The 12316-nt window shown below is 37.4% G+C and overlaps 1 protein-coding gene across 3 annotated transcripts in view; it reads left to right on the forward strand.

The window, feature by feature from the left end:
- The window catches only part of Golph3l (golgi phosphoprotein 3 like), a 44196-nt gene extending 32796 nt beyond the window's left edge, over positions 1-11400 (forward strand). For all 3 annotated transcript variants that reach the window (XM_046421923.2, XM_046421922.2, XM_046421921.1), the window contains one exon: positions 9260-11400. In XM_046421923.2, the coding sequence (XP_046277879.1) occupies positions 9260-9687 (428 nt within the window). In that variant the 3' untranslated portion in view covers positions 9688-11400. The remainder of the gene's footprint in view (positions 1-9259) is intronic.
- The last annotated feature ends 916 nt before the right edge of the window (positions 11401-12316 follow it).

The raw sequence follows: 12316 nt of genomic DNA on the forward strand, positions 1-12316 counted from the left end.
AGTGACTCAGGAGGCTGAGTCAGGAGGATTGCAAGTTTGAGGCCAGACTCAGCAATTCAGGGGGTCCTAAGCAATTTAGTAAGACCCTGTCTCAAAATAAAAACTAAAAAAAAAAGGCTGGGGATGTGGCTCAAGCGGTAGCGCACTCGCCTGGCATGCATGGGGCGCTGGGTTCCATCCTCAGCACCACATAAAAAAAAAAAAGGATAAAATAAAGATGTTGTGTCCATCTTAAATATTAAAAATAATAATAATAATAAAAAATAAAAAGATCTGTGGATGTGGCTCAGTAGTTAAATGCCCCTACTACCCAAAAAAGGAAAAAAATAAAATAAAAATTGACCAAGCCAAATGTGGTGTCAGACATCTGTGGTCCCAGCTGTTCAGGAGACTGAAGCAGAGGGATGCTTGAGTCTAAAAGTTCAAGGCCAGCTTGGGCAACATAACATAGCAAGACCCCAGCTTTTAAAAAAAAAAAGTAAATCAATCATATATGTGAAGGTTTATTTCTGGGCTCTGTATTATATTGCTTTGGTCTATATGTCTGTCTGAATGTTGTATCATACTGTTTTAATTACTATAGCTTTTTAGTAAGTTTCTAAGGTAGGAAGTGTGATTCTACCAACTTCATTCTTTTTGAAGAATGTTTGGGCTACTCTGGGCCCTTTGCAATTCTAAATGAATTTGAGGAATGGCTCTTCCATTTCTTCAGAAAAGACTCTTAGAATCTGATGGGACCTGTGTTGAACTTGTAGATCACTTTGAATAGTATTGATATCTTAATAATGTTAATGTTAATATTCATTAATATGGGATATCTTCCCATTTTTCAGTCTTCTTTAATTTCTTTTTAAGAGAGAGAGAGAGAGAATTTTAATATTTTTTAGTTTTTGGTGGACACAACATCTTTGTTTGTATGTGGTGCTGAGGATCTCACCCGGGCCGCACGCATGCCAGGCAAGCGCGCTACCACTTGAGCCACATCCTCAGCCCAAATTTCTTTTTTTTTTTAATATTTATTTTTTAGTTGCAATTGGACACAATACCTTCATTTCATTTATTTATTTTTATGTAGTGCTGAGGAATGAATCCAGGGCCTCACACGTGCTAGGCTAGCACTCTACCTCTGAGCCTCAAACCCAGCCCTTCTTTAATTTCTTTTAGCAATGTTTTGTGGTTTTCAGTGTACAAATCTTTTTTTTTATTTTTTTAGTTATAAATGGACACAATACTTTTATTTATTTTTATGTGATGCTGAGGATTAAATCCAGTACCTCGCACATGCTAGGCAAGTGCTCCACCACTGAACTACAACCGTGCCCTCAGTGTACAAATCTTTCATCCCTGTGGTTCAGCTTATTCCTAAGCATTTTTTTTTTTTGAGATGCTATTGGAAATGGAATTGCTTTCTTTTTTCTTTTTAATATTTGTCTTTTAGTTGTAGTTGGACACAATATCTTTATTTTATTTATTTTTTTTATGTTGTGCTGAGGATCGAACCCAGGGGCTCACATGTGCTAGGCAAGCCTCTACCGCTGAGCCACAATCCCAGCTCTGGAATTGCTTTCTTAATTTCCTTTTCAAATTGTTCAAATCTCATGTTTAGAAATTCAATTGATGTTTGTGTGTTGATCTTGTACCCTACAGACATAGCTGAATTTATTAGCTTTGGTACTTTTTCATCCATGTTTCTTTTGGATTTTCTATATATAGAATTATGTCATCTTAAATAGAATTAGTTTGACCTTTTCCTTTCCAAATTGGATGCATTTATTTATTTATTTATTTACTCAATTATTTATTGACTGATCTTCTAATACCTCTGGCTAAAACTTCTACTGCATTATTGAGTAGTAATCATAAAAGCAAGCATCCTTGTATTTTTTCTGACCTTTGGAAAAAGCTTTCTGTCACCATTGAATATGCTATCAGGTGTGGGTTCTTCATAAATAAATATAATTTTTCCTAATTTTCTGAGAATTTTTATCAAGAAAGGGTGTTTTATGTATGTGAGTGTTTTTTTCCTTTTGCTAATTAACGTGATATATTACTTTCTTTCATTTTCTTATGCTGAATTCCTATGATAAATTTTATTTGATTTTAAAAAAATTTTTCATTGTAGATGGGAACAATAGCTTTATTTATTTTTTGTGGTACAGAGAATTGAGCCAGTGCCTCACACATGCTTAGGCAAGTGCTCTGCCACTGAGCCACAACCCCAGCCCTGGTGTTAATTCTTTATATGGTTTGTATATAAGGTGTTCCCCAAAAGCTCCTGTGTTAATGCAGGAATGTTCAAAGGTGAAATGATTGAATTAGGAGAGTTATGATCTAATCAGTCCGTTCTAGTTTGAATAGGCTAACCGGGTAGTAACTGTAGGCAGTTGGGGTATGGCTGAAGGAGGTGGGTCACTGGAGGAAGGCCTTTCCTAGAAGGGTTCATCTATCCTGTGGTGCTCCCAAACTCTACCCTACCTGCTTCTTATCTGCCATGAGATAAGCAGTGCTTCTCCCATATACCCTTCTACCATGAAGTTCTGCCTCACCTTGGGCCCAGAGCAATGGAGTCAGCTGACCATGGACTGAACCACTGAAACACTATAAGCCAAAATAAACATTTCCTCCTCTAAATTGTTCTTGTCAGGTATTTTGGTCCCAGCAACAAAAAAAACAGACTAACACACTGTTAGGTAAAATTCACTGGTAAACCCATCTGGTCCTCTATGTCAGGAGGTTTTTGGTTACTAATTCAGTCTCTTGTCATCCATCTGTTGAGATTTTTTTTTTTTAAAAATATTTATTTTTTAGTTTTCAGCGGACACAACATCTTTGTATATGGTGTTGAGGATCGAACCCAGGCCGAATGCATGCCAGACGAGCGCGCTACCACTTGAGCCACATCCCCAGCCCTGTTGAAATTTTTTTATTCTTCACTCAGTTTAGGTGATTTGTGTTTTTTCAGGAATTTGTCCATTTCTTTGTTTTGATGTTTTTTGTTTTTATATTTTGGGGGCTTTTGGAAGTATGGGGATTGAATCTAGGGACACTGTATCGCTGAGCTATATCACCAGCCCTTTTCAGTTTTTTATTTTGAGACAAGGTCGTGCTGAGTTACTGAACATGTGGTATGTTTCTCTTAATGTGGGCTACAAATGTGGTTTAGTGGTAGAGCATTTGCCTGGCATGTGAGAGAGCCTGCATTTGATCCCCAGCACCATGAGAAAAAAAAAAAAAATCTTGTACTCATTCATTGTGATCATTTAAAGATAATACAATGCCCACCTGATGAGATGAATTGAAGTGAATGACATTGGCATTGTGACATAGCATGAAGCTTCTATTAAGCTTGAACACATGCACTGTGATACAGTCAGTCTGACAACTAAAATGGCTATTAAGTGACTAATGGGTGGGTGGTATTACAGTATGGGTATGCTAGACAAAGACCTGAAACATGGAATGGGATGGCACAGGAAGGTTATGCTCAGAATGTTATGCAATTTAAGACATGTCTTACTGGAGGTAGAATGTTGTAAAGATGTCTTGTTAGAGGGCTAGGGGTATAACTCAGTGGTGTAGCGCTTGCCTGACATGTGTGAGGCCCCAAGTTTGATACTCATGATCATATAAACCCACACACAAAAAAAAAAGATGTCTCATTAGATTTTATTGGCTTATACTTTTGTTCGAGTCTTCTGTTTCCTTGTTGATCTTCTACCTAGTTGTATGGAAAATAGCATATCAAATTCTCTGATTAGTATTGAATCATCTCTTGTGAGTTCTCACCATTTTTGCTTCATATATTTTAAGATGGACTGTCATTAGTTGCATATGCATTTATAATCTTTATGTCTTTCTGAGAAATTGAACTTTGAATTATTAAGATAATATTCCTCCAATTTAGTAGCGCTTCTTTTTTTTAATGTTTATTTTTTAGTTTTAGGTGGACATAGTATCTTTATTTTTATGTGGTGCTGAGGATTGAACCCTGATCCTCATGCATGCTAAGCAAGCACTCTACCACTGAGCCACAACCGCAGCACCTCTAGTAGCACTTTTTAAAGCCTATCTAGTCACTCCAGCTCTCTTATAGTTACTGTTTACACAACACTTTTTTTTTCATCCTTTTAGTGTCATCCTATTTATATTTGAATATAAAGTATAGAAAGTTGGGCTAGGGTTGTGGCTCGGTGGCAGAGCGATTGACTAGCATGTGTGAGGCACTGGGTTCAATTCTCTACACTTAATATAAATAAATAAAATAAAGGTCCATAGACAACTAAAAAAAATATTTTTTAAAAAATTGTAGAAAGTAGCTAGCGCACAATTGCATCTTGTTTTATCATTCAATCTAACAGTTTCTATCTTTGCTTAGATTGTTGTTGTTATTTTTATTGTTTCTTGGTTTGGTTTGATTTGGGTTTTTTGAGTACTGAACCCAGGGGCAGTTTGTCACTGAGCTACATTTCAGCCATTTTTACTTTTTATTTTGAGACAGGGTCTTACTAAGTTTTTTAGGGCCTGCCCAAGTTGCTGAGATTACAAGCATATTCTACTGCCCCAGGCTGCTTAGAGTATTTTGATTTATTCATATCTAATATTATTACTGAGATGATTCAATTTACATCTTATATTTTCCTTCGATAGGTCTATCTCCTTTACTATCTTTCCAAATCTCCACAGTAAATTGAATATTATAATAAAAGAAGTCACATAGGGACTGGGGTTGTGGCTCAGTGGTAGAGTGCCTTGCGTGGGTGAGGCACTGGGTTCCATCCTCAGTGCCACATATAAATAAATAAAGGTATTGTGCCCATCTACAGCTGAAGTTAGAGTAGCTGTAGCAATTTCTTAAAATAAATAAAAATTTTTTTAGTTGTAGATTTTATTTAAAAAATTAAATAAAAAAAGTCACACAAAAGTTTGCACTGTGCTATAGTTTTCAGTGCCAGGCATAACGGCACATGCCTGTAATCATAGCAACTCAGGAGGCTGAAACAGGAGGATTAAGGTCTGAGGATCTAGCTCAGTTGGTACAGTGCTTGCCTCACATGTACAAGGCCATGGGTTCAATCCCCAGCATCACAAAAAAAAAAAAAAAAGACAGGAGGATCAAAAGTTCAAGAACAGCTTCGGCAACCTAGTTAAGTCCTAAACAATTAAGCAAGAACCTGTCTCAAATTTTTTTTTAAATGTCTGGTGCTGAGGATCGAACCTAGGGCCTCACATGTGCTAGGCAAGCGCTCTACCACTGAGCCCCAGTCTCAGCCCCCCATCTCAAAATTTAAAAATTAATCAAAAGATCTGGGGATGTACCTCAGAGGAGAGCACCCTGGGTTCAATCCCTAGTACAAAAAAAAAAGTTTGCAATAGAATTATGACTATTTGTTGTTGTTTTGTAGTACTGGGATCAAACTCAGGGAAATGCAGAGGGATTAAACCCAGGGACATCCCAGGAAGAGGCTCTACCACTGAGTGACACCAGCACTTAACATCATGTCTAAAAAAAAAAAAAAAAATTATATACCTTATTTTAAAAATACTTTATGGACTAGACATGGAGGTACATGCCTCTAATCCCAGTGACTGGGAAGGCTGAGGAGAACTACAAGTCAAAGTCAGCCTCAGCAGTTTAGTGAGGCTGTAAGCAATTTAGCAAGACCCTGTCTCAAAATAAAAAATAAAAGGGCCGGGGATGTGGCTTAGGGGTTAAATGTCCCTGAGTTAATCCCTGGTACCAAAAAAGAATTTATGAGTGAACACTTGCCAAGCATGTGCAAGACACAGGGCTCAATTCCCAGCCTGGCCAAAAAAAAAAAAAAATTTATATATATATATATCGCACACAAACACACACACACACCCAAACACATCACTATGACTAAAAATCACTAATGATGCTAATGATAATCTGAGACTTAATCTTTTGTTGGTAGCCTTGCCTCAGTGTTGATGACTGCTGACTGATAAGGGTGATGGTTGCTGAAGTTGGGTTAGCTGTAGCAATTTCTTAAAATAATAAAGTTTGCTTCATTGATTAATTAATTATTCTTTTCATGAAAAGATTTCTCTGTTAGTGTGTAATAAACAGTACAACCTCTTACAAAATTGGAGTCGGTTCTCTCAAACTCTGCTGCTGCTTTCTCAACCAAGTTAATGTCATATTGTTGTAGATCCTTTGTTGTCATTTCAACAAGTTCACAGCATATTTACCAGGAACAGATTCAATTTCAAGAAACCATTCTCTGCTGGGCACAGTGGCATATTGCATATTAGTCCCAACTACTTGGGAGGGGGAGACAGGAGCACAGAAGTTCAAGGCCAGCCTGGGAAACTTAGCAACACCCCATGTAAGAGAGAGAGAAGTTAACAGCAGATGCAGTAGCATGTGGTGGCACATTTGAGGCATGCCTCAGCAAATTAGTAAGGCCCTAAGCAACTTAGTGAGAACCTGTCTCAAAATAAAAAGGGTTGGGAATGTGTCTCAGTGCTAAAGTACCCCTTGGCCCAATCTCCAGTACCAAAATAGAGAAAAGAAATGAGGGAAGTTGAGAGAGAGGAAAAGAAAGGAGACAGAGAAAGATGAAAACAGAAAAAGAGGGCTGGGAGTTTAGCTTAGTAGTAGAACACTTACTTAGCATGTGTGAGGTCATAGGTTCAATCCTCAGCACCACAAAATAAAGGAGAGCTGAGGAAGAAACTACTTTGCTCATTCACAAGAAGGTACTCTTCATCCATTAAAGTTTTATCATAAAATTATAGCAATTCAGTTACATCTTTAGGCTCCACTTATAATTCTAGTTCTCTTGCTATTCCTACTGCATCTGCGGTTAACTTCCTTTATTTTTTTTTTAAGAGAGAGAGAGAGAGAGAGAGACAATTTCAATATTTATTTTTTAGTTTTCAGTGGACACAACATCTTTGTTTGTATGTGGTGCTGAGGATCGAACCCAGGCCGCATGCATGCTAGGTGAGCGCGCTATCGCTTGAGCCACATCCCCAGCCCCAACTTCCTTTACTGAAGTCTTGATCCTCTCAAAGTCATTCATTAGAAATCAACTTTTTCGGGCTGGGGATGTGGCTCAAGCGGTAGCGCGCTCGCCTGGCATGCGTGCGGCCTGGGTTCGATCCTCAGCACCACATACAAACAAAGATGTTGTGTCCGCCGAAAACTGAAAAATAAATAATAAAGATTAAAAATATATATATATTAAAAAACAAAAAAAAAAGAAATCAACTTTTTCCAAACTCTGTTTATATTGACATTTTTATCTCTTCCCATGAATCATGAGTTTGTTTCTCTTGCTGTTGTTTTTGTTTTATTTTGTGGTACTGAATATTTAACCCAGGGGCACTTTACTACTGAAATATATCCCTAGCCTCCCCCACTTTTTTTTTTTTTTTTTTTTAATTTTGAAACAGGGTCTCACTAAGTTGCTAAGGCTGACCTCAAACTTACAATTCTCCTACTTCAGACTCCCAAATTGCTACGGTTACAAGTGTGTACCACCAGGCCCATCTATCACGAATGTTCTTTTTTTTTTTTTTTTTTTAACAATATCTTTATTTAACATTTATGTGGTTCTGAGAATCGAACCCAGTGCCTCATGCATGCTCAGCGAGCACTCTACCACTGAGCCCCAGCCCCACAAATGTTCTTAATGGCATATAGAATAGTGAATTCTTCCCTGAACATTTTCAATTTAAATTGTCCAGATCATCAGAGGAATCACTATCAGTAGCAGCTATAGTCTTATGGAATACATTTCCTAGTAGGGCAAATTGGCACATGCCTATAATCCCAGCAACTCAGAAGGCTGAAACAGGAGGATTGCAAGTTCAAGACCAGCCTCAGAAATTTAGTGAGGGCCTAAGCAATTTATCAAGACTGTGTCTCAAATTTAATAATAAAAAGGGCTGGGGGTGTAGCTCAGTGGTAAAGTGCCCCCCCCCTTTTTGACAGCACTAGGAATCAAACCCAAGACCTCACACATGATAAGCAAGCACTCTACTGTTGAGGTATACACCCAGCCACATAATTATGATTCTTAAATAATAAGTCTTGAAAGTCAGAGTTACTCTTTGATCCATAGGCTTTCAGAATGAATATTGTATTAGCCAGCATGAAAGCAACATTAATCTCATTGTACATCTCCATGAGAGCTCTTGGGTAACCAGCTCTTGGGTAACTATTCTTGGATGAACAGTAGTATTTTGAAAAGGGTCTTGCTAAGTTGCCCAGGCTGACCTTAAATTTATGATCCTCATGCCTCAGCCTCCCATATTTTCATCATTTTTTATTCATTCTTTTGGGTCAGACTCATGATTTGAGGGGAGCAATTTTAGGGTTTCTCCATGTGCCTTGACCATTATAAGCAGGTGTTATTTCTCCCTAAACTTTCACTCCATAGATGAATAAACTGGGTGAGCCCACACACACCCAATAAACATGGGTGTCGCTGGGATTCTAGGCAAGCACCCCTGCACCCAGCCTAGAAGGATTTCAAAAATACATGAATAATTAACAGTGTCACAGAGAAGTCATATAAGAATAGAAATAAAACCAGGTATGGTAGCACATACTATAATCCTTCAACTTGGGAGGCTGAGGCAGGAAGATTGCTGGCCTCAGAAACTTACCAAGGACCTAAGCAACTTAGCCATATCCTTCCCCCCCCCAAAAAAAAAAAAATTAGGACTGGGATTGTGGCTTAGTGGTACAGAGTACTTGCCTAGCACTGCATATAAATAAATAAAGGTCTATTGACAACTAAAAGATATTTTTAAATAAATAAAAAGGGCTAGGGATATAACTCAGTGGTAAAGCTCCCCTGAGTTCAATCCTCAGTACAAAAAAATAAAAATAAAAAAAGGATAGAAATAAAGTTCATAAACACTAGCAATATGGAAGTCCTTGATGACATTTTTAAATTTATCTATTTTTATATGGTGCTGAGAATCAAACCCAGGGTCTTACACGTGCTAAGCAAGTAGTCTACCACTGAGCCACAACCCCAGCCCCCTTGATGATATTTTTAAAAGGTGGTTTAATGGGAAATACAGTTGGAGTAAAAAACAAAAAAACATAGTATAAAGGACAAGTGATAAAATAGATTGAGGAAGGAAGATTATTCCTTCATGAATAAGTGAAAATTATACTTTAAAATTTTTAACCATTCAGAGTTCCAAATAACTAATTTGCTTTTTTCATTTTATTTTCCTTTTTCTGGTCATTATGTCCTATTTCTTTTCCCCATAGGTGAGACCTGGAACCCCTTCAAATTACAGTACCAGCTGAGAAACGTACGAGAGCGAATTGCAAAGAACCTAGTAGAGAAGGGTATTTTAACCACTGAGAAGCAGAATTTCCTGCTATTTGACATGACTACTCATCCTGTGACCAATACAACAGAGAAACAGCGACTAGTGAAAAAACTTCAAGATAGTGTACTAGAGCGGTGGGTAAATGACCCTCAGCGGATGGACAGACGAACGCTAGCACTCCTGGTGCTAGCCCACTCCTCTGATGTGCTAGAGAATGTCTTCTCCTCTCTGACAGATGACAAATATGATGTGGCAATGAATAGAGCCAAGGACCTAGTAGAACTGGACCCTGAAGTGGAGGGGACAAAGCACAATGCTACAGAGATGATCTGGGCTGTGCTGGCTGCCTTCAATAAATCCTAGAGCCAGCCAATGGGTTTTTTCATTTTACCTGCTGTCTGGTGACTTTCAGAGACCCCATCACTGAGTTTGGTGTCCTGAAATGTTTTCATCATTTTTTACTCCTTCTTTTGGTCAGATTCATGATTTGGGGAGAGCAATTTTAGGGCTTCTCCATATGCCTTGACCATTATAAGCAGATGTTATTTCTCCCTAAACTTTCACTCTATAGATGAATACACTGGGTGAGCCCACACACACCCAATAAACATTTTTCTCCCATTTCTTGGTTTAATTTCATCCATTGTACTTTTGGATAAATAGGGTTATGAATATCTAAGTGGGGTTTCATGTTCTTCTACAGCAGAATGTGAATGAGATGAAGAGCAAACCATTTATTATATTTTTCTAGGTTTGTTTTCTATCTTAAATACATGTTACATAGTCTTTTATCTCTCAGATTCAGCTAAATAATATAGCTTATTGAATTAATTGTCTTTGAATGAGTAGCAGTGGAAACCAAACTAATTTTTAAGCAGATGGTTTCTGAGATTGTATGTCCTGCCATTGATTTTTTTATCTTCCTTTTTCTAACCTAATGAAAATTTCCCACATTTGATTACCTGGGTCCTACACTCCTATAGCCAGAAATATATCCTATACACCCTTTTAGAAATCATGCTCCTTCACTCAATGTGGGGGCTGGGGATGTGGCTCAAGTGGTAGCGCGCTGGCCTGGCATGCGTGCGGCCCAGGTTCGATCCTCAGCACCACATACAAACAAAGATGTGGTGTCCACCGATAACTAAAAAAAAAGATAAATAAATAAATATTAAAAAAAAAAAAAAAGAAAAGAAAAAATGTGTCACAACCACCACCTTCATGGAATCAGCATTATAATTTGAAGAGGATAGAGGTGGCCTAAGAATTTCCATCCTTTAGCACAGGACTGTCCTATTTCCTCTTAGTCTGCTATAAGCCTGACATGGTGGCACAAACCTGTAATCCCAGACACTGGGGAGATTGAGGTAAAAGAATGGCAAGTTCAAGGCCAGCCTAATCAACTTAGATCCTGTCTCAAAGTAGTGGTCTGAGGATAAAGTTTAGTGGTTGAGTGCTTGCCTCACAAGGCCCTAGGTTCAATCCCCAGTACTACAAATAAATGAATGTATATATGTCTCTGCTCTGATTGAACTGAGAAATTGTTTCAGTTACCAAATAGCAGCACTCTGAATCCAGGCTGTATATCCAAACTCCACATGCTCTTGTTCCCTTTTTTGGGTTTCTACACAAATTGAAAAGTTTATCTCCTCCCTCAAATGTAAAATTCCTAATAATTCCTCAACTCAACACTTTGTTTTCACTTCTGGTTTTTCTTAGGTGCATAAAGATTTAATTGTAATATGAAACAAATTTTAAATGAGAGGCTAAGTAGAGTTTCAGTCTGTCTCTCCAAAATTACAAAAGCTAGTCATGTACCACCTGAAGTAACTTTTCTTTCTCTAATTAACAATTCGGCATGAATTGAAACCACGTTTTCCTGTGGAATGTTTCAGTGTGATTGTGGGGTAGAAGTTGAGTTCTTTCTTTGCGACTCTTTAGTGTTTATTTTTATCTTGTATCTCAATAAAATGAGGATGTCTTGAGTTCAAATCTGCATAATGTTCATTGCCAAACACCTTCCTATTTAATTCATATGACCTTCACATTTCTATATAATAAAGATCAATTATTATATCTCTCGTCTTTCTGTGCATAATATAATAGCAGTATTCATTTGTTTTAGTTAGAAAAAATAACTTTTCACACAAAGCTAATAATGCCTCTCCCTTTATATACCATGCCAGTCCCTGTTTTACACCTATAATCCCATATACTTGGGAGGCTGAAGCCGGAGGATCACAAATTCGAGGCCAGCCTGAGCAACTTAAGTGACACCCTCATTCAAAGTAAATTTTCTAAAAAAGGGCTAGAAATGTAGTTCAGTGGTAGAGCATCCCCAGGTTCAGAAACCACTACCAGAAAAAGAAAGAAAAAAAAAAGTGAGAAAGGAAACTTTTTCTAACAGCTCAGCTTTGTTGATTTTCCTTTACATCTAGATTGTAAAATATATATATATATTATATTCACCTTGAGGGAGGAGGGAGCAAATACTCTCTAAAAGCTCTTCAAATAGATATATTTTATGTAGGATTATTTCCTTTGAATATAATTAGTCTGGCCACCATTTTTTTCTTAACCTAATTGAACCTCCATAAGTATAATAGCATATGTTATCTAATTTTTTTTTAGAAACAGTTGAAATCTTGGGATTTCTACCCCTTCATAAGGGCTCCCTGAATGAATTCACATGTTCACCACATAGAGCTAGGCCAACAATGAAGTACTTAATTTTACTGATTTTTATGGGGAGGTGGAATTAAAGCCACAGTTTTTCTTGGATTTCAGAGATTTTAAGTTTTTCCTCCTGAACTGAAGACAACCATATTTTCGAAGATTTATGGATATTTAAATTCATAATACCTCAAAATATTTGTGGGTTAGCCTTAATAACTGTTTTTTCCAGCTCTATTACCTCAACATGTCTCTTGAACTCCCAGTTTATAAAGGCCAAAAAGTTAGCTTAAACCAATTTATATAATACAAATTAGAT

This window comes from Marmota monax, unplaced genomic scaffold, assembly GCF_021218885.2.
Source record: "Marmota monax isolate L192 unplaced genomic scaffold, Marmota_monax_Labrador192_F-V1.1 WCK01_AAM20220418_F8-fsc00108, whole genome shotgun sequence".
NCBI classification, from domain to species: Eukaryota; Metazoa; Chordata; class Mammalia; order Rodentia; family Sciuridae; genus Marmota; species Marmota monax.